Source organism: Diabrotica undecimpunctata, chromosome 2 (assembly GCF_040954645.1).
Source record: "Diabrotica undecimpunctata isolate CICGRU chromosome 2, icDiaUnde3, whole genome shotgun sequence".
NCBI classification, from domain to species: domain Eukaryota; kingdom Metazoa; phylum Arthropoda; class Insecta; order Coleoptera; family Chrysomelidae; genus Diabrotica; species Diabrotica undecimpunctata.
The window spans coordinates 74845032-74868824 of NC_092804.1; the positions used below are offsets into that span (position 1 = coordinate 74845032).

Below are 23793 nucleotides of genomic sequence, written 5' to 3' on the forward strand. Positions count from 1 at the left end.
TAAGGTTTTAAAAGGATACACTTTTCACCAACTCAGCAGACAAGAACTTAGCTTGCACAATATTCACAACATCTTTATGAACGGCTAACATAATATCAATTCAATTCATTTTATGTAAATATTTACTTTTAAATTTAAAAATAAAGGGCGATTTGTTACTAATGTCATAAACATAACCTAAATTTGTCATCGATTTTTTAACAGTGTTCAGTGTTACCAGTTACCAGCAACTGATAAAAGTCACTAATTAGTTTAAAAAAAGTAATAAATTATCTTAAAGATTTGTATAATTTATGTTATTTAAAACAGAATTTAAGGGAAATTCTAATTACTTACCGTAAAAAGTATGCTTATCTTTTGAAAAACTAAAAAATCAATGGGTAGATAATATTTTTGATATCAAATTTACTTCCCATTCAAATTTAGTTCCCTTTATTGTTAAAAGATGGCGCCATATAAATTAATCTAAATAGTTTCTTTTTTAAATAATTGGTAGGTTTTAAATAGCATAAAAAATCAAAGAAAATGGTTTTTTTCGGTGATTATGTATTTTTTAAAATTGGCTTGCATGTTTATTATTATGCATTATTCTGTTATTATAGATGGCTTTGATCTCCCAATATGGAAGGATTCTGTCAAATACTGACATCTCCTCTAGTTACTTAAGAGAGGACGCTAAAGAACTACATTAATTTTTAAATTTTTAAATTCCTAGAATTTTTAAAAATGGACTGGGTACATTGTAACAAATGTTTTTTAAAATATCAACCAGAAATGAAAATGTATGTTGTTGAATGTTCTCATATATTTTGTGAAACGTGCATCAAACGAGTCAGTAAGTTCTATCTACATCATTATTAGGAGTTATGCATTTATGGTTATAATATTTTTAAGGTGACGCCAAATGTCTAGTTTGTGAAAAATCTAGTAATTTTATAACTATTGGAAACGATATGAATAGTTCGATTCAACCATTTTTTGTACCTTTGGATATACAAATTAAGAAAATATTAGAGGTAAGCATTTAGCAATATTCTTATCAAATACTAGATATCTAGCTACCTGTTGATATTATTTAGTAACTGACGATGTATAGTTAGTTACAGACATTCCTCTTTCTACTTTTCTATATCCTACACTAATAACATTATTACATTAAGTCATATTTTAAATACTATTTACCTTAGATACATCCTACCTTTACACATTCTAACATTAATCAAAATAAACTTAAACTATCATGTTACATCTAATCTTTAAATTTGGGTTTAAAGTTAGGCATGAGACACATAAGTTACATAAAGAATAAAAACATTAGATAATACTTAAGTAATTGAAAGACTTCTTTATTATAAAATCAGTGGTACATCAAAGTAAAATTTTACCTTGTTTATTAGGTTTAATTTAAAATTAAAATTTGGACACAGTTATAAAACATGTTCAAAACATACACAAACAATTTAAAAATCTTTATTTAGTCTAGAAAGTAGTAGTTAGAGTGCCCGTCGGCAAAAAAGTTTATGATAGATACTCTCTCCAAACTTTGGGTACGCCTCTTTAAAGTTGACGAAAATATTATAGACAGACATGTCATATTCCCAGGCTTTGCTCAAGACCTGCTTAACCGTAAATAGTTGGTCAATGATCTTCCTTGTCTAAATTATTCTGCTGGTATTATCATATGATCTTCTCTGCGAGGGGTTGTAGCCTATGGTTAAGTATACTGGTAAATATTTTATATCCACAACACAGCAAGAATATTCCCCTATAGTTTTGACAGAGAAGTTTATCGCCCTTTTTATGGATTGGGCAGATGATACTCTTATTCCACAATTCCTCCTTCCCTTTCCCTTTCCTTTGATTCCCCTTTGAACCTCTTCCATCTGGAGTTGTAAAAGTTAAATCCAGGACTGAATTATTCCTATTATTTGTGAACCTTGTAGGTGATCCGGTGTTTAAAAGTACTAACTCCGTATTGTCTGAAGCGGTTATAATTTGCGTGGCTTTTTGTGTTACTTTTGTATGATCCCCATGTTGAATGGCGAATTGAAATCACCTCCAAATATACTATTTGACTTGGTACAGTTAAGAATTGCGTCCCAATCGGCAGTTGTTGTTCGTATATCAGGTGGGCAGTACACAATTGCCACACCTGCATAACCATCATTTCTATCTTTACGAATAATATTATAATCCTTGAAATTATATTGTTTATCTGGCTTAAACCATGTCTCTGAAATTAAGGTAATATCAATTATATTTTCATTTAAACATTTAAGTAAACTCAGTTTATTGGCTACAGCTGATTGCGCATTCCATTGTAAAATTGTAACAAGATTATACTTGGCAACCCTGTCAACCATTGTGACGTAGGATGCTGTCAACGGTTGTCTGCCATATTCATTGATATTGTCTACATAGCAATCAACATGTGTATATTTGTATAATGTAGTTTTAATAATGTCTATTGTTTTATTTTTCATCTGAATACACCACATCAAGCAATGTGTTTTATTATCATTTACATCAACCTGTGCGTTGCTACCTATTTGCAGTGAAGTTATTACGAAATGAACCCTTATTTCTCGAGAATCACATCCCAACCTAACCATCCCCTTAAAAATTTTTTATATTTTTTATTTTATTAGCCATTACTTAAATTTATTGAAATTGTTAATTTTATCATAAATGTAAGCTTTATCTAACTTTTCTAAATCGCTAAAAGAATCAAACTCTTCGAGTACACTTTTAAAAATATTGAAAAATATGTTTATAAATTCATCTGTATCAGGATCAGGATCGGCACATAATTGTGCATGGGAAACTTTACCTGATGTACTGGGTTCAGACCATTTTCCAATTATTATAGAAATTAACAAAGGCATGGAAAGTAAAGACATCATAATACATCCAAAAACAAAATGGAATTTGAATAAAGCAGATTGGACTCTATATCAAGAAGTTGCGAATAACTATTTCTCACAACACATTAAAAAAAGCAATAACGCGGAACATAATTATAGCTTATTAATTGAAGGGATAAATAAGGCAGCCAATGCCTCTATACCCATTTACCAACCCTTTAAACCGAACAAAAAAACTCTTTTTCCACCATGGTGGGATCAAAGCTGCGAAGAGGCTATTAAAAAAAGAAAACAAATGCTCAACACGTATAAGCAACAAAGCACCATGAAAAATTATGTGAAATGTAAAAACGAAATTTCAAAAACAAAAAAGTTTTTAAAATCTAAAGCTAAACTACATTGGAAGCTCTGGTGCGAAAACTTACATAGAAATACACCATTGACAAACATATGGACTCATAGAAAAATGAATAGGATCTATGGGAAAGGTAATACATCGGGGAATTATGAATGGCAAGAACAATTTTTAGATAAAATTACACCAGCTAATGCTTTGGATGATACCTCACACATTTTCTCAAAACAAAGACAAAATAACACCAACCATAAAATTTTTAGTCAACTAAGTAGCTTACCAGAATTAAATTATATCATAAAAAACAGAAAGAATACATCACCTGGATATGATGACATTAGATATCCTATGATATTCCAATTACCAAACAATGCCAAGATGCTTCTAATCAAAATTCTAAATGATATCTGGATCAATGGGGAAAGTATAGAAGAATGGAAAAAGGCTATTGTAAACCAATACACAAACCAAACAAAGATCTTCACCTATGTGACTCATATAGACCTATTGCACTTATGCCCTGTATACTCAAGGTTTTCGAAAGAATAATTAAAAACCGATTGGAATGGTGGTTAAATACAACTGGCGCTCTGCCAACTACACAATATGGTTTTAAAAAAGGTTTTGGCACCATAGATGCGGTGACACACTTAGTTACAGACATACAAATAGGCTTAACTGAAAACGAGTATAATGGAACGATGTTTCTAGATGTTAAAGGTGCCTACGACAATGTCAACTGGTTCATCTTACGGGAAAAATGATGCAATTACAAATCCCTCAAGAAGTTGCTAATACGATATGCAAATTATATATAAACAGGCAAGTAGGGCTCAGAGGACTTATTTATCCCTTCAATTAATAAGCTATAATTATGTTCCGCGTTATTGCTTTTTTTAATGTGTTGTGAGAAATAGTTATTCGCAACTTCTTGATATAGAGTCCAATCTGCTTTATTCAAATTCCATTTTGTTTTTGGATGTATTATGATGTCTTTACTTTCCATGCCTTTGTTAATTTCTATAATAATAGGTATAGTAAAATACTAAACTGCAAATTTAGGTTTGCCACAAGGATCAGTCCTTGCACCATTACTTCTTTTTAATATATATACTACTAATTTACACACCTCCATATCTAAAGCAACTAATATACAATATGCTGATGATTTTGTTGTTTATATACGTAGCAAACATTTCGACGAATGCATTAATCGTTTGAATTCAAGCACGAAACTCGTTTTAAGATCCATAAGTGATTTAGGGCTTCAAATATCGGCAGAAAAATCCAAAGTTATAATCTTCACCAGGCATAACATGAAACCGATGCAGAAAATTTCAATAGATGGTATAGAATTTCCGGTAGATACCAATGTCAAATACTTAGGAATCACATTAGACAGAAAATTAACCTGGAAACTTCATATTGAACAAATAGAGACAAAATGCAATAAAGGGCTAAACTTCTTAAAATCCATTATGCGAACTTGGTGGGGTGCAGAACCTCAAACAGCTCTAATATTCTATAAAGCTTACATAAGATCAATAATTGATTATGGTTGTACACTTTATGGAACAGCCAACAAAACAAATCTACGTAAGCTGGATATTATACAAAACAAATCACTCAGAATGGATCACTTTTTGGATTCATAAACACTCTCCTCCTATTTGTGATGGATTAAGAAACGTGACCTTAAAACCACAAAAAAAGGTAGAAACCGACTACCTTGATCACTTTGTTTCCTGTGATGTGAATATACCCCTTTATTCGGAGTTAACATCATTTAATAGTATAGTCATGAATCAAATTTTAGAGGAACATCCAAACTACGTCACTATATACACTGATGGATCAAAAAACACCGATGCGCTTTCGTAATACCTAAACGTATACAGAAAAAATATAAGTTAAACAAAAACACATCTATTTTCACAGCTGAGGCAATAGCAATTCTAACACAACTAATGACATTATTTTTAGCATCCAAGCAATACTCAAACATTTACAAGATCAAAATTAATATATAAAATTCTTCTGGGTCAAAGCACACGCAGGATTAACAAACAATGAAATTGCAGATCAAATTGCCAAAGAAAGCATAGTAATGGGGGAACAAATAAATTACGAATTAACTACAGACAAACAAATAATCATAGCAAAACAGAGAATGATGAAATGGCCCTATTTATGGCAAGAGTACAGCTTTACAAATCCAACACGTTACACCAGACTTGAAACCAAATTAAGGAGAAAACCTTTTTTACAATGAGTACGATTACAGTCGAAAAAGTATAACTACTATCAGCAGAATGAAGTTTGGTCACGCATGTTATCCAGCACATTTATATAAAATAAAAATACTTGAGAGTGATCTTTGTGAAGCCTGTAATAAAATCGGTGAACCTGGACCACATCTTTTTTGATCGTTTAAAATATAGAGCTCAATCTATTGAGCTTTTCAGAAAACTTTTAAAATTAAACATTGAAAGCCCATATAATATACTGCATCTTCTTGCTTTAGACAGAAAAGAAATTTACGATTGTTTGCTGTCTTTTGTCAGAACAACGAATATACAAATATAACCATCTTTGTTAATACCTGATGTCTTTCCTTAATGTACGTATACCCATCAGTTCGAGGCCTACCTTTTATCGTTTATAAAAGTGCCCTGATCGGCGCCCCTGTTTTTAAAAAAATTGTTTCTGGCTGTGTGGGTATTTACCCTAAAGCCAAAAAAAAACCTCTTTCATCATTATCTCATTCTCTTCTGCCTCTTCCAATAGCTTGTAACGGTATAAAATTATCGCTAATGATTGTTATCATTTATTGATCGTTTGTTAATAAACCAAATCTATTAATTCCGTTAACTTAAATTTATTTTTGTTTAATTACACTTTCTATGAATGTAGGCAATTATTTCTACTCGGGCATGTTAAATAATGTGTTTTATAGATTAATAGAACTACCTAGTATTCGACATTCGGAACGAGTCTTCCTTGTGGTGAGAAACTCTAGTTCGACATGCGCGACATGGACAAGATAAGTCGTCGTTTGACGGAGGACAGTAGTGATGTGCTTAGAGGTTATTTTCAAATAACCGTTATAACCGTGGAAGTTATTTTCGGATAACTGTTATTTTAAACAGTTATCAGTTATTTAAGTTATTCAAGTCAAAATCTGACCAAGTTCTTCTTGGAAGTCCCAATATTTATATAACCGGCTTAGAGTTTGTCCTTGAATAAGGGTCATAATACAAAATTTGTCTATTTTTATACCTCTAGGTAAAAATATTTATAAAACTTTAGAAATAACTAAAATTGAACCCTTGGACACGTGTTTACGTGTTATTTTATCTTAAATATTTACAAAGTGGTACAAACAAAAATTTTAAAAATTGTAATCTTTTTATTTTAATACTTGCATACATGGTAAAACGCTGGTTCGCAATAAATCGATGTATTGTTTTCATTTCACAAGCATTTTTTTAACTTCTTGTGATGAAAAAATAGGACTTTAAAAATTCAAATCATTTAGTTAATAGTTTACTGAAAGGTCACTTAAACTTTTTTTCTCAAACAATATCGTCAGTTTTTATTTGATTTAATGACTAAAAACAAAAATATATTGGACTTATTAATTAATTATTGGACTTATTAATATGTGTGTAAATTATGCTTAGAGTATTTTTTATTTAAATATAAACAGAAAAGACCAAGAGCCTCCTGCAAATATTTGGGTCTTCTTCCTTCTATCACAGCCATACCTTGATATTTTCAAGATTCCAAAAAATTTGATTAAATCATTGCATTAAAACGTTAAAGGTAATATTGGAAAGGAGATTTTACAAAAATTTAAAGCAATTGTGGAAAAAACAGTTACCAGATTCTTTCTTAGGTAGTTCAATTCAAGTACTAGGTAAAATATTTTCCGAACCATTTAATTTAGAACCAAATATTATTGTAAATTTGAAAAACGCCTATTATATCAATTGATGTCGAAAGAAATTTTTCCATTTACAAATATATGTACTCAGACAGAAGCCATAAATTTTTGTTAGAAAATTTTGAACAGCTTTTAATAATTTATTGTTACTAAAATTCGAAGTAATATCATTTATTTGTCCAAATACTTAAATATTAAATTAAATAAACTTAATTTGTAAAATAAATAAATGTTAATTAATATAAAATGTAAAGATATTTTAAATAAAACGGATAAGTACTACTTCCTGAGTTGTTTATAATTTTTTATTCTTATACGCAAAATTTTCTATATAAACATGCATATTTTTGTGTAAAATACTCTTAAAATATTTATGAGAATATTTCATACGTTTTTATTTGCATTTTTGCCCAAATCTAGATAAAATATTTTTGGCATAATCTAGAAAAATAAATAAGATTGTATACATATACATTAGGTCAGTCAACTAACAATAAAATCAAGATGTCATGAATAAAGTTTATTATTATTATAATTACATCAATCAAATATAAAATCAATTTTCAATACCAAAATTGGAACTTAAAAAAAGTAATTGTTGGACCTTCGTTGACCCAAGTCTGCTTCGTCTATCAGACAACAATTGGCCGGCTTTTGAAAACAACCGTTCACAAGGCACCGATGTGGCAATAGCACAACACTTTTTCTGAACCATCTGGCTAATGTAAGGATAGTTGTATCTATTATGACGCCACCAGTTCAAAGGATTTTCCTGTCTCGGCAAAATATCTGCTTCCAAATAACGTTGAACTTCGATAATAGCGCGGGACGTTGCCGTGCCCTTAGGTTGATTCACGGCAGCTGCTTTTTCAAATGTTCCCCAAACTGATATTTCATCATCTTCTTCATTATTTTGTTGTTCCATTTCTTCTTTAGGTGGCTGGTTCATTTCATAAACTTCTTGTGATATGAGTTTTGTTATGTATTCTGTTACCTTTTTTTTTGTATTTTCTCCATAGTTCTGGTTAGAGAATGCTATCATTTTGAAACGGGGATCCAAAAAGGTACATATAGTTAATGTTTGACTATTTTCGATGTTTTCAAATCGTTCTCTTAGGCCTTTTTCCAAGTCTAAGATAACATTCATAGCAGTTTCTGAACACGTTTTCTGTTTTAACTGACCACAAACATCATAGAGGCCATTGATTAAAGGTATTACGTACGAAGCTGTACTGTAATTTTCTCCACTTATTATTTTTGTTACTTTTTCGAATGGTTTTAAAATTTGGCACAATTCATGGGATATTTTCCATTCCTCTGCTGTTAAGGTTTGAAGACTATGGTCAATTAATGCCATTGTACATTTAATTGCATCCTCTAATTGATTAAATCTTTCCAACATGTAGAAAACTAAGTTCCACCTAGTAGGTACTGCCTGTAAAAGTTTAAGAGCTGGTCCTCCGCTTTGTTTTTGATAATTCATCAACTTCTCATTTGACAAACAACTACGTTTAAAATGACCAACAATCGATTTTATTTTTTGAATAATATTGTCAACTTCTGGGAAAGCTATAGAATGTTTTACCACTAAATTCAATGTATGAGCAAAACAGCCAAAATGCTTCCACTGCAATTCTTTTTTTATCGCTCCAACTATACTGGGTGCGTTATCAGAAACGACTAGTAATATTTTGTCAATAATGTTCCATTCGTTACATATTTTTAGTATATTTTGGCTCAAATTTATGCTAGTGTGGTGACCTGGCATTGTGGAACATTCTAATAAAATGGACTTGAGCTGAAAGTTTTCGTCTAAAAAATGGACTGTTACCGCCATATAGCTTTCCGTATTTACCGACGACCAGTTGTCAGTAGTTAAACAAACTGTTTTTGCATTTAGTATAATTTGAATACATTTATTGCGACATTCTTCATACAAAGCCGGCAATAATGTTTTCGATATTACTTTCCTATCAGGGAGTTGATAAGAGGGATTTAAAATTTTAACAAATTCTCTAAAACCTTTGTCCTCAACTACACTAAATGGCTGCAGATCAAGTGTAAAAAGTTGTAATAATTTTTGATCAATAAGTTTTTTTGTTGGTAGACTTAACTTTTTGGGTATCATGGTAGAAATTTTCATTTGACTTAAGCCTTTTGAAGTAGATGGTGGAACAGCAGTCATTTTAGATGTTGAAGGTAAATCGGTACTTACAGAAATATTATCAAATGAAGATCCATCTTGTGTTTTTGTGGTATGATAATTTAGATTCACCGTTGGATGAAGAGATGAAATATGTTTCTTCAGATTGGAATTTGTTGATTTGAAGGATAATTTCTTCTTGCATATATTGCATGTTGCAAAATAGCCGTCATTTTCAATAGGCGTGAAAAAGTTCCAAATTTCACTAGTCTTCTGCCTTTTTATGTGTTGCGACATTTTAATTCCATGGTTGTTTAATAGAGTCTGAATGAAATTAACACTTAAAGTCTATGCCTTCGTAACCGAAACTACAAGTTTTAACAGAATCAGATAGTATCTGAACAAAATAAACACTTTAAAAGTCTATGCCTTCGTAACTGAAACTACACAGTTTATCAGATAGTCTCTGAATAAAATTAACACTTAGAAAGTCTAAACCAAAACTACACAATTTTATTGCTTGAAATTTGAAATACAATACAAACAAATTGTACTTTCAAGACAATGCCACATTAGCACCTATACACGAACTGCTCGAATTAAGTTATCACAGCGAGGGTAAAACTTATACTAAATTAAATTACTAACTAATGTTATAATTTCAAATAATTTTCATCCCCTTCCAAATCAAAGGTAATTTTTATCTGGAAATACCAAGGCGCAAATTACATCTAACTATCCTAACCACCTTTCTACTATCTATAAAAATTTAAAAGGAATTTTGGCGTGGAAATATCAGATTATATTGTCTAAATAAAATATGCTAATTAAGTTTCTAACTTTCTACGAAAGGCTAATTACTAATACATTCATCCATTGCCTGTTATTCTCCTTATTTCTATTATTGACATCATATAAGAATATAAGGAATTTGCATTTTTTGTTGACATTAATTTTGATTTCGAAATAAGAAAATGATAATAAAATCCTTCCTTGAATTACATTCCGAATCCGGAAATTGTTTAGAATTCTACCTTTTGCATTGTATCTTTTGTAAATCAGGTACTTAACCAAATTTGTAAATAAAATTGTTACTATGTCAGATATTAAAGCAATTGATAACGAAAAAAATTTTTAATGTTTTTTATTTATGTCTAAACATTAAAATTTCAATAATGTTAAAAAGTGCAAAATAATTTAAATTCTGTTGTCTTAAGATCATCGATTTGTCTTTTTGCTCGATGCTTAAGATTAATAGGTATAGGTATACCTATTTTAGTTTGATATTAACAGTTTCAGATTAGGTACATACATTACTCCCAAAAAGATAAATAAGTGGTCACTAAATAATTACTACGTAATATGTCGTAGGTATCTACATCTACGAATATTTCTTACTCTCGCTTCTAAAACGTAATACGTAATTTCCGCATTTTAACTCTCTGAATAACCGTGTACCAGAATAACCGTCTATCAGAATAACTGGCTATGTTTTTAATGCTAACGATAACCTTTCTAGTAACTTACGTAGTAGTTACTCCAGTAACGTACATTAGCGTTAAAATATTGACTGTTATTCTCTGGTAGACACCGACTACCAGTGAAATAACTGTTTACTAGACAGTTATTTACTGGTAGACGGTTATTCAGGCAGTTAAAATGCGGAAATTAGGCATAGGAAGCGAGTAATACCGGACTGAGCTCGGTATGTTGCAATACTATTAACAGAATGATCGTTTACTCAAGTAACTGACTTGATATAAAAAATAACTGAATAACTGGTAACTTATTTATTGGATAACTATTAGTCACTGTTATTTGTCAGTAACCAGTTATTAATAACAGTTCCTGTTATATCGTCACTTCTCTAGAGGACAGGCTGTTTTTTCGAGTGTGGTTAACAAAACTGACCTATTCAAGGTAATCGAAGAATATTGCTTGAATCAAATCACTTTTTGGTGAAATTTTCCATTATAGTTGGAAGTTGAAGTTTTGGGAATTTGTTGTGGCGAATAATTTTTATTGGATTGGAAAAGCCGTATTGTTCGGATTAAAATCACAATACCGGAAGGCGTTTAAGTAGATTTCATTGCATATTGTACAAGAAAGAATTGGGGTATGAAGAACTAAAATAAGACCCTGTGTGAGACGGAAAACAGGGTTTTAGTATACGTAAACAGGGTTTTAGAGCCATCGACACTTCTATAAACCGCTACCTAGGCTGTATGTAGATGACATGGATATCTGGGAAAGAAATTTTGTTATAAGTTGCGTTTTTGGAATTCATGTTTTATTGGAACTATTTTGTAATTATTAAGGAATTACATTGGAGGTTGAACTGAGAGTCTAATAATTGTTTTTTACGAATATTAATTTAAATTACTTTTCTTGGAATCTTGTAAGTCAATTTGGTAATATTTGGAGTTAGTTTAATTTTGTTTGATACAACTTTGTAACCGCTAAGTATTACATCATGGGGAAATAAAATATGTATATGGGTTACCTGTGCCTTGTTATTTGTTCCTTTTGCTTCATTTATTGAATGAGTTATAGTTATCAGTTTGTACTGGCTACCAATAAAGAAAGCTGGCACCCAATAATATTTATTTGTTTTTATTTTGAATCCACACCGCCACCGGTGAATTAGTTTGGAGTCAGTACAGTTGAAGAACGACAACTGCCTACATATATAACTGCAAGGTAAGTAGCATTCGTTTTGTGGTGTTTGATATTGTTAGTGTGATAGTTATCGACTTGTCAAACCGCCTTGCACGATATAATTTGGCGCCCAACGTGGGACCACACTGTTTGTTACACTAGTGACATAATATTTGAGCGAACATTTTTAAATAGTACTTATTCAGCGGTGTCTTGATCACCTGGAGATGATAAGTATATAGTGCTACAAACATTGGTTATTGGAACTACTACAACTGGCTTAGGAGTCCTGAAGTTTAGTAGAAGATAGATATATTGGTGTGAAGTCAACATTTCAAAACATTTGGTCAATTGAGCTGAGAGTGAATGTTTTATGGATGGAGACATTTTTGAAGTTAAAGCTAATTTTACCGTTTTATATGGCTCATGATATACAGATGTAACTCTACGTCCTTGTTATTGTTATCCAATTTCTTATTTCTTCTCCTATTGTGATTGAATAAAAAGCAACTTCATTGTGGGGCCGGGGGATGCGCTCTTCTTCTAATCGGCGTAAAGCTTAGCGGGAAAAGAACAAATCTCAGGGGACAAGTTTTGCACGGAGAGTCTTAGGACTTTGCACATCCTTAAACTATCCCAAGACCGCTGGGTACCCCCAACAATGATTGGGGGTGTGTAATCAATCTTTGATTGCACCCTTCACGTGGTGGCCCTGTTGAAACTAAACTCAGCGGATCTAGACTAGATAGTCGATAAACAATCCCCACGCCAAGCCTTGAGACACCGTGGTGAAGGCTGTGAGGCACTGGGGTGACAGTGTCGCAAACGGTTCCTTTGGGGCAACAGGTCACACCCCTTAGTATTTAGACCTTACCCTCGCAAGCGGGGCTCTGCGAGGGTTTGACTGTTTTTCTCTAGCTACTCGTGGGATCAATATGGAATCTCAAAAACAAACAAAAACAAATACAAAAAAAACTCAGGGCCAAAGGGTTCCCGATGCCGAAGGGCCAGGGAACTCCAAAGCCAAAATCACAGTTCCTAAAGCCGAAGGGCAGGGAGCTTCTGGAGAAAATCCGAACGCCGAAAGGCCCGGAATTTCTAAAGAAATCTCCCAAGCTGATAGGCAAGGAAACAAAATGGCTGTCAGAGTAACAGCGTTGGAAGACGTTGATCTCATGACAGACGAAGAAATTAGGGCTGCAAAGCTATCTGGCGTTTCTAAAGCCAAAATAAGTAGGCTGGTGAAACAAGGCCAAGATTACGTTCAAGCCAAAAGGGCTGTAATAAAGGCCAATTTCATCAAGGCGACTGAAAGGGCAAAAGAGATGCCGTCAAAGCCAATAAAGGCCATGACAAAAGTAATACAAACCCAGAAGATCGATGGCCCAAAAAGGCTAAGGTCAGACGGAAGCACACCACCCGAAAGCCAACGCAAAGGGAAAAGGTCAAGAACCGAAGGATTGACTTTCAGCGAAGCTGCCGCTTCTGTTAAGGTTGCAGTGGTACTAACAGGATTCCCGGAAGCCAAGATGGATATAGACAAGCTTAAGGCAGTCGAAATAGCCATCTTAGGTGCGTATGACAAAATTCCGGAAGCAGGACCACAGGTTCGCTTCCTGAAGAGTACATACAGGCCGGGTTTCCTGGAACTTAACTGTGCGGACGACATAAGTGCGCGGTGGCTGAAGGAGGTGATTCCAACCCTGAGGCCTTGGGAGAGTGTATCTCTCAGGGCTGTGGAGGGGGGAAGACATACCCAAGCCGCACTCATGCACTGTCTTCGTACAGGACGAGCATGGGGAACGTCTTGAGTCCAAAAGGATCCTTAATAGACTAAGGATAAGTAACCATGGGCTCTGGATACATCTATGGACAGTCTGGGGTAGTAAACCTTTAGAGAAAGGGGTGTTATGGACCTTCTCGATGGATTCTGAATCTCGAGAAGAACTCCAGAAATTAAAAATGTCACCCTTTTTCGGAGTAGGACGGTTAACGTTCCGACCCAAAGAAGGGAAGACAAAAACACGGAATGAAAAGCCAGTAGCAACTCGCTCCAGTGAAACAGGGGAGACCTCCCTACATATATGGAGGTTCAGGACGAGGAACAACCTTCTTCGGGTGGAGCTGACACACCCATAAGGACTAATGTCCAAGAGTGTGTCTGACCCACGGAAGAAGGAATGTCCACAGATCCAGAACCGGCCATCTCTTCGCAATGAAGAGAGAAATAAGGCTCCTGCAGGCCAATCTTCAACATGCAAAAGCCGCATCGGCAACGCTAGTTAGAAGATTGGAACAAGAAGGCATTGATGTGGCCCTCCTGCAGGAGCCTTGGAGGATAGGTGAGAAGATTTCTGGCCTATCAACCAAACAAGGTAAGGTTTTATACACACCCAAAGCTGTAAGGCCAAGGTCGTGTATAATTCACAGTAATAGCGTAGATTGTACATTAATCCCGGTGCTCTGCACTGATGATATTGTTACAGCTGTTCTAACTATAACCACGGAAGTAGGAGAGAAGAAACTGGTGGTGTGTTCAGCCTACTTTCCAGGTGATGAGGCTCTGTGTCCACCAAGCATTATAAGCGACATAGTTGCATATTGTCTAGGAAAAGGATTACAGCTCATTATAGGATGTGATACCAACGCACATCACACCGTGTGGGGAAGCACAAATATTAATGCAAGGGGTGAGTATATTTTGAATTTCATCTTATCTGAAGGTTTGGTTATATCCAATATAGGAAACAAGCCAACTTTTGTCACTAAGGCACGCAAAGAAGTGTTAGATTTAACACTCTGCACGAGCAGGATAAGTGATATAATAACAAATTGGGTTGTGTCTGACGAACCCTCATGTTCGGATCACAGACATATACGATTTGACCTTGATATTTTTCCATCGGAAATTAAATACAGGAATCCTAGAGATACAAACTGGGTAGGATATAGGGAGTCCCTCAGTAAAAATCTCGAGGAATGTACGATTTCGTTTAAAAGCCCAGAGGTTATAGATTCGGCGGCAGAAACGATAAGCGAAGCTATTATGGCGGCTTACCAGGAAAATTGTCCAGAAAAAACAAGGAAAAGTACGGGCAGTAATACAGTCTGGTGGAACAACGGCTTAAGGAAGATGAGGTCGGAAGTCCGAAGCCTATTTAATAAAGCCAAAAGTAACCAAGATTGGGATGCCTACAGGTATAAGCTAACGCTATACAATAAAGAAATTCGGAAAGCCAAAAGGAATTCATGGAGAGAGTTTTGCGAGGAGATTACAGATATCCCGGCATGTTCTCGAATTCATTAAGTCCTGGCAAAGGATGGTGCTACAACCAAAGAAGTAGGTTTCCTAAAGAAAGCTAATGGCAAATTTATGGACACCAAAGAGGAAAGTCTTAGAGAACTAATGAACACGCACTTTCCGGGCTCAACAATTCTGGATGATGCAGATAGGCAAACCAACATAGACCAAAGGCTCACTAGACCAAGGTCTACAGATTGGAAAATAGCCACAGCAATCACAAGACCAAACAGAATTAGATGGGCTATAAATAAGTTTCGGCCATATAAGTCTCCAGGGACAGATGGCATATATCCAATACTGTTGCATATGGGATTAGAGGTATTGATAACACACCTATGCAAGCTCCTCAAAGCCACTTTAGCATGGGGGATCGTACCGGATATATGGCAAAAGGTCAAAGTCATATACTTGCCTAAGGTAGGTAAAGTATCAGACCTAACACCAAAGTCATATAGACCGATAAGCCTATCTTCTTTTCTATTAAAAACGCTGGAAAGGCTTCTTGATAGGTACATCAGAGACGAAGTGCTAAAAGATAATCCTCTAAGCAATCGTCAATATGCATACCAACCTGGTAAATCTACGGACTCCGCGTTGGATGATCTAAATAGACTTATCTAAAAGTCAATGGAAGACAAAGAGATAGCAATGGCCGCTTTTTTAGATATAGAAGGGGCATTTAATAATGTTACCACCAGCTCTTTGATAGGGGCTATGAGTAGACGAGGTGCACCTGCGGTAATATGCAGATGGATAAGGGCATCCCTGGAGAATAGGACAGTAATGTCCACTCTGGGTAAAGCAACCATCAAAGCAAAAGTAGGTGGAGGCTGTCCACAAGGAGGAGTTCTGTCCCCTCTACTTTGGGCAACCTTGGTAGATGATCTCCTCAGAAATCTGTCCACAGAAGGCTTTTATTGTCTAGGATATGCTGACGATATAGCAATCGTTGTCAGGGGCAGGTTTGCTCAGGTAGTTTCTGAGAGAATGCAAGCAGCCCTAAATATAGTTGACGACTGGTGTAAACAAGAGAGACTGATAGTCAATGCTCAGAAAACACAAATTGTCAACTTCACCAAAAAAACAGCACTACAAGGCCTAAAACCACCGGTGCTGGGAAGAACAGAGATTTCATTTGCCAAAGAAACAAAATACCTTGGGGTATATTTTGATCATAGGCTTACATGGAATACTCACATTCTAAAAACCACACAGAAAGCTACTATGTCCTTGGGCAGATGTAGAAGAATGTGCGGTAAGAATTGGGGACTTAACCCCAAAATGACTCTATGGTTATATACAAGGGTGATTAGACCCACGATAACCTATGGCTCGGTGACGTGGTGGACAAAGACGCAGCAAGTGGGAGCAATAAGGCTGGTAGGTAATACACAAAGGTTAGCATGCCTGTGTATTACGGGGGCCTTAAAAACAACTCCTACTGCATCGCTGGAAGTCCTGTTGAATCTACCACCACTTCATATCTTTATACAGGGCGAAGCCAGATCCGTGATGCACAGATTAATCCATAGTCAGCGACATATAAGCCAGATGCATGGTACTGACAACAGAAAGCTAATCGAGGAGTTAAAAGCCGATATTGTGATGGGGAAACCTATCGATGCAACAGTTACGAGATATAGCTTTAACAATAAGTTCACAATTAAGATACCAGGCAGGGAAGACTGGAATAAAGGTGTACCCATACAAGCTGCTGCTACCTGGTACACGGATGGCTCAAAAACATCGGAGGGTGTGGGAGCCGGCATAGTAGGGACAAATCAAGGGATAGATTTCCCGGTAAGTCTATCTAAGGATGTGACAGTTTTCCAGGCGGAAATAACTGCAATCCATCACTGCGTGGAAGAAATAGAAAGGCAGGAAAGAACGTTCTGTTCAGTTGCTATCTTCACAGATAGTCAGGCAGCGCTTAAGGCACTTAATTCCGTAGAGGTCAATTCTAAGCTAGTATGGGATTGCGTGTGTGCCCTAAATAAACTAGGAGACCGTAGCAAGGTTACGGTAGCCTGGGTATCGGGGCACGAGGGTCTTAAGGGCAATGAAAAAGCAGATGAAATGGCCAAACAAGGCTCATCATTGCCATTCATTGGACCGGAACCCTTCTGCGGAGTTGCTAAATCAGTAACAAGAACGGCTACAAGGAAGTGGGTAGCTCGCAAATCTCTGGAATGGTGGAGGAATTCACCAGGACAAAGACAGGCGAAACAGTTCATTACAGAACATTCGCCAAAATTTACGGCAGACCTAATAAGCAAAGACAGGAAAACAGTCAAGGTCATAGTAGGTCTTCTAACAGGGCACTGTAAGCTGAATAGGCACTTGAAGCTGATGGGATTATCAGATGATGACCTGTGCAGATTCTGTCACCTCGAAGAAGAAACAGCAGAGCAGATTTTATGTCAGTGTGACAGTCTGGCAAATGTGCGGTTCTTTGCATTAGGAGAAGAAAATCCACCGCCAAATAGCTACATGGAAGGTACAGTCTCGAAGCTACTAGACTTTATAAAAAGGATCAGGCTAGAGAATGTTATCTAGGACTAGAGGACCACAATAGATCTGAAAAGGTCGCAGTGGAATAGGCCGAAAGGCCACCTCTCTTAATCTAATCTAATCTAACTTCATACTACTACTACTAAGGATTTCCACAGTTTTCACTGTCTTCCTTCACTCAACCGTTTTCTCCAATTTTCCCTGTCATTCCAGTCTCCATCTCGCAGGGTTCTTTTCTCCATAGCCTCGTCGATTTCATCTCTGAATGACCTTCGGGGTCTTCCTCTCTTTCTTCTTCCAATCGGGCTCCATTCTGTGATTTTGTTTATCCAGCGTCCTCTGTCCGCTCTTCTGACGTGGCCGTACCAGGATAGTCTCTTCTCCTCTATATAGTCGATTATGTCTGATTGCACTCCCATTCTCCGCTTAATCTCTGCGTTTTCAATTCTGTCTCTTTTTGTAAGTCTACAGCTTCTCCTCAGGAACTCCATTTCTACTGCTCTTATTCTACCTCTATTTCTCTTGTTTATTGTCCAGTTTTCGGACCCATATGTCAGGATACTTCTTGTCAGGGTGTTATATATTCTCTTTTTTGTCTTTATCGTAATGTTCTTATCCCACAACACTGAGTTTAGTTGTCTTATACAGTTTCTTGTTTGTCTCAGTCTGTTGTTTATATCTTCTTCTGTTGTTCCCTGGTTCGATATTATGGTTCCTAAATACTTGAATTTATCTGTTCCATTTATTTGTCTTCCCTCGTCTATCTCTAGGTTTCTCATATCCTTGTTTTCTGTTGTTAGGTATTCGGTTTTCTCTAAGTTTATTTCCATTCCGTTGTTTTTATATTCTTCTTCTAGTTTTCTGAGCATAAAGCTGAGATCTTCTTCATCTTGTGCGATGACTACTTGATCGTCGGCAAAACTTAAGGTGTATAGGTATTCGTCTCTTACTGGTATGCCCATTCCTTCGCACTTTCTCCTCCATGGTTTGAGTGTCTTTTCCAAGAATATTTTAAACAGAGTAGGGGACGTAGCACAGCCTTGTAGAAGTCCTTTTGTCGTCTTAAATGGATTGTAGGCTTTATTTCCACATTTAATAGCTACTTTGTTTTCTTTGTATAGTGCTTTAACTGCTTTTATTAGTGTTTGTCGGATTCCGAGATCATTCATTGCTTCCCATAATTTGACTCTAGGTATTGAGTCATATGCTTTCTTTAGATCAACAAAGGCCAGATGGACCGGTCTACCTTTTGCCATTTTCTTCTCTATCAGTTGTTCTAATGTGTACGTATGATCTAGGCATGATTTTCCTACTGTGAACCCTGCTTGGTCTTCTCCAATTTTTCCTATTATTTCAGTTTCTAGTTTTTCTTTAATAATTTTCCCGTAAAGTCTACCTACCGACGATATTATACTAATTCCTCTATAGTTTTCACATTTTTTCCTGTTTCCTTTCTTATGTATGGATGTGATGTATGCTTGTGTCCATTCCGCAGGTATTTCTTCTCCATTTAGTCCTCTTTCGAACATTCTATGTAGCATGCGGAATAACTTTTCCGTTCCGTTTTTAATTAGTTCGTTTGGTATTCCTCCGGGTCCTTTGGCTTTTTTGTTCTTCAATGTCTTGATTGCTCTCTTAACTTCTGCCAGCCTTATTTCTATCTGGTCGTATGCCCAATTTCCTGCATGTTCTATATTCTCTTCCTGAAATTGGGGACGGTTTTCTGTAAGTAGTTCTACGTAGTATTCTTGCCACTCGTTTTCACTAATTTTGCCGATCTGGGTTTTCTCTGTCTTATTTCGTTGAAGTGCTTTTAATATTCGCCATGATTCTGAATTTTTCGTTCCTCCGATATGTCGTTCTATCTCTGTGCATGCTTGTTCCCATCGTTCGTTCTTTTCATTTGTTACTCTTTTCTTTACCTCTCTGTTTTTCGCTCTATATAGGTCTAAGTCTTCCTGTTTTTTGGTGTTTAGGTATTTTATGTGTAGTTTTTTCTTTTCTTTTATGCATTTCAATGTGTCTTCCCTTAATTTGATATTCTGATGGGTGTTCCTTTGGTCGTCTTCTCCAAGAGCTTCTAAGGCCGCTGAAATCAGGCAGGTTTTTATGTGTTCATGCATTTCATCTAACGTGTCATATCTGAATTCTTCTAGTTTTTGGTCTAGTCTTCTTTTGTATAAATCTTTTATTGATTCTTCCTGCAATAGATGTAATTTGAGCCTCTTTTCGTTTATTGTCGTTCCCGTTGTAACAATCGATGTATGTTTTTGTTTTGTCCAGATATAGGGGAATTCCATCCATGCCACCACAAGTTTGTGATCTGTTCCACACTCTGCCCCTCTTTTCACTCTGATGTCTTTCACTTTGATGGAGCTTTTGTGGTTCATGATAATGTAGTCAATAATGGATCTTAGTTTTCTTGTCTCTTGAGTCCATGTGTACTTATGTATATTTTTGTGTTTGTAAAATCCGTTCATAATTTTCAAATCATTTACTTCACATAGTTCTACCAATCTTTCTCCGTTGTCGTTAATTGTGTCTTCTCCAAATGGACCAACTGTTCTGTCATTGTCTTTTCTTCCGACTCTTCCATTTAGATCCCCCACTATTATTATTTCTTGTTTAGGTTTTCTCTTATCCATTTGTTCTTGAAGTTGTTCGATAAATCGTTCTTTCTCATTGGCTGGACTGTCTTCCGTTGGACCGTATGTTGCTAGTATTATAATTTCTCTGCCATACATCTTGATTTTCAGTTTGGCAATTCTCTCGTTTATGGGTTCCCAATCGTCTATAGATTTTTCCCATTTCTTCTTTAGTAGAATTCCAACTCCAGCTTTTGCGCGGTCTTTCTTTTCTACTCCGCTCCAACAATGGATTAGTTCCCCTATTCTTTCCGTGCCGTTTCCTTTCTTTTTTGTTTCCGTTGTGACGAGGATATCGAGATTCATCTTTTCGAATTCTGATGTTACTTCACTGGCTTTTGTTCTCCAGCCCTGCACATTCCATGTGCCGATTCTTAGTTTTCTCTGTCTTTGTCTTCGGTTGAGTTTCGAAGCCGGGTTTGTTGAACTCAAAGCAGAAGTGCCCCCCCCGTATCCGATGGGGCTCCCTCCTTCGGAGGTGTGGATTGCCACCCGGGGATTAATTTTAAAAATTTTCATTTCTGCCAATTGTTCGTTAGCCCTTGGATTTTTTTAAGTGTGCTAGGTTGCTAACGCCTAACGCCACAACCCCCTTTTGGAGGACCTATTGTTCAGCCGCCCACTCTGGGTCAGACGCTGTTTGCAGCCGCCCACTCTGGGTCAGACGCTACTGTTGTCAGTTTTGGTCCGCGTCGGGTATTTCATTTCCCCGATACCACCCATATCTGGGAGGCATTCCCCTATCCGCCACCTGGGGACGCGTCCGGTAGAGGATTGACAACCTCCTCCTCGGAATCTAACTTCATTTGAAACTAAATGTTGTATTATTTAAAGAACCTTGAGTTTGATAGGTACTTAGTAAATTTTTTAGTAACATTTGATAGGTACATTGGTCTAAATTAGGAAACAGTTATAGATTTGTTAGGTGCACTATTACTTAAGATTCAACTTAATCTTTTTATTGACTAAATATTTAGGTACGTCTTCAAAATTCCAACGAAACAGAAGATTTCTCCATTAAAAAAGGAGTAAGGCAAGGTTGTATACTGTCTCCAATGCTGTTCAATTTATACGTAGAAAAAGCCTTCGCAGAAGCAGTGGAAGACTCTAATAAGGGTATTAAAGTTAACGGCATATTTATTAATAACATCAGGTATGCCGATGATACAGCCATAGTGGCAGATAACATCGAAGATCTTCAGTGCCTTTTGAATGATCTAACTCTTGCAAGTGAAGCTCGGGGTTTGAAAATAAATATCAAGAAGACAAAATCAATGATTATAAGTAGAAATGATTACCCCAACGCAAAGATATATGTCTCTGGAGAAGAAATCGAACAAGTCAGGCAATTCAAATACTTGGGATGTTTGCTGAATGAGGGTTGGGACCCCGAGAATGAAATAAAAAGCAGAGTTGAACAAGCCAGAAATGCTTTTTTGAGGCTTCGTAAGTTTCTGACTGATCGCAAATTGGACTTCAACCTCCGATACAAGATGCTTAAGTGTTACGTGTGGCCTGTTCTCTTGTACGGAATGGAAGCATGGACGTTAAAGGCCAGTTCCATTAACAAACTTGAAGTGTTCGAAATGTGGTGCCTGCGTCGAATGCTCAGAATATCATGGACGGACAGGGTCAGAAATGAGGAAGTACTCAGAAGAGCGGACTTACAGGATAGGGAACTTTTTAATTATGTAAAAAGTAAGAAGACTGCATACTTGGGGCACATTATACGAGGAGAACGATACACTTTTCAGCAACTGATACTCGAAGGGAAAATAGAGGGTAGGAGAGGTCTCGGACGTAAAAAAATGTCATGGCTGCGCAATATTCGACAATGGACAGGAATCCACAGCTATGAAATGCTTCGCAATGCTGCTAAAAACAGAATTATTTAATCCAGAATATTTAACATCTCACCTGACAAGACGATGTACGGTGGACGCCTACGCAGAAATGCATGGCACCTTAAGAAGAAGAAGAAATATTTAGGAATCATGTCTCGAAAGTTAGTAATTAACCGTTTGAAAAAAGAGGCTCTTAAGTATGAATTAAGGATTCGAGTAGTCAAAACTGGGACGATGGATGAAAATAGAAAAGCTTTATCTCCTCTACTTCGGATGGAACGTAATGATGACAAAACAATTCAATATCTGGCGCATCCTTATACATTTATGGAGGACAAAAATGCAGTGGATAAGAATCTTGTAGAAGTGGATACAGCTCTTCAGAGTATAACTGGAATACCTTCTACATCTGAATATACAAAATTGGAGACACAATTAAATCATTTGTTAGGAAGAGTGGATCTGATTGAACATGGAGATGATGACGATAAAAAGACTACTAGATCAGCATTACTTGCTCGAGTATTGTCGTTACTGGATTTATTTTATGAGAAGGCTCATCCAACTAATCCAATACCCCCGTAGTCAATGTTATAGCTGCAGTTATCGAAACTTTTCACGCTTATTTAGGAACTGTTGTTTAGTTCTCTCCAAAGTAGACCTGCAGTGGATGTAGGTTGGATCAAATGCTGCTGCTTCTAGAATGGTGCTATCACATAAGTAGAACACTCAAAAATTTTCTAGATGTAGTAAGTCTATATCAATTTTAGCTATCTTTAAGTTGGTCGAAGAATTCAGTGTGACTCGTCACGTTCCAAAACATATTTTGTTAGAATCGGATGTAGACTTATTCTATGATATAGTGTATCAGTTTTACGAGGATGTGCTTATGTCTGAGAGTTAATACATGGGAGGAACTCAAAGAAGAATTTCTTAAGGAGCACTTGTCTTTTCATTACAGTGAAACTGTAATTGAAGAATTAAGTAGACATACTCAACATTCCGCTGAGATGATAGGAGTCTCCTTGCTTGTACCGGCAAATTATACGAGCCACCGAACAAACAAACTTTTCTGCTCCCTAATCCATAAGTCACCTTACTCTCTCCTGCCCCACCGAGAAGTACCGTTCGCGTCATAAAAAACTGGTACAACTCTTATAACATAACCGAAAATCGTGTTTTTCAAGTTGTGTAAGTTGATCTTCTCACATCCTCCTCCACCTGAGTGCCTTCTCTGTTGAGGTTGGCGATCAATATGGCAATATTCTGAGCTTGATGAATTAATTCATTTTCTTTCGTCCTATGCCCCTGTTACCTTCAGTCTTGCCTTCTAATATTACTATCTTCTCTCATATGTATGCAAAGCTTTGCAAATTTGCTTTGCAAATTTTAGAAAGCGAAACCGGTCGTTTTGGGTAGTAAAATTAAATTGATTGTGAGTAAGTCTAATTTATTTCTTTTACCTATTTGAAATGGACTCACACAAGCAACACATTCATGTTCTTTTTTTATTTAGATTTATT

At 36.0% G+C, this 23793-nt stretch overlaps 2 protein-coding genes across 3 annotated transcripts in view; one reads left to right on the top strand and one right to left on the bottom strand.

Annotated features, from left to right (window-relative positions):
• Ocrl (Oculocerebrorenal syndrome of Lowe) overlaps positions 1 to 389 on the bottom strand; it is a 120723-nt gene extending 120334 nt beyond the window's left edge. Inside the window, exon 1 of one of the 2 annotated variants that reach the window (XM_072523109.1) lies at positions 337 to 389. Coding sequence is in view for 1 of the 2 variants with exons in the window: in XM_072523107.1 (XP_072379208.1) it covers positions 20 to 91 (72 nt within the window). In the remaining variant the exon portion in view is untranslated. Of the gene's footprint in view, positions 1 to 19; positions 278 to 336 lie in introns of those variants that run through there. The other variant, XM_072523107.1, reaches the window with a different exon arrangement.
• A 232-nt stretch (positions 390 to 621) lies between these two features.
• The window catches only part of nenya, a 230590-nt gene continuing 207418 nt past the window's right edge, over positions 622 to 23793 (top strand). Inside the window, exons 1-2 of the mRNA XM_072521700.1 lie at positions 622 to 835; positions 895 to 1016. Of these exons, the coding sequence (XP_072377801.1) occupies positions 727 to 835; positions 895 to 1016 (231 nt within the window). The 5' untranslated portion in view covers positions 622 to 726. The remainder of the gene's footprint in view (positions 836 to 894; positions 1017 to 23793) is intronic.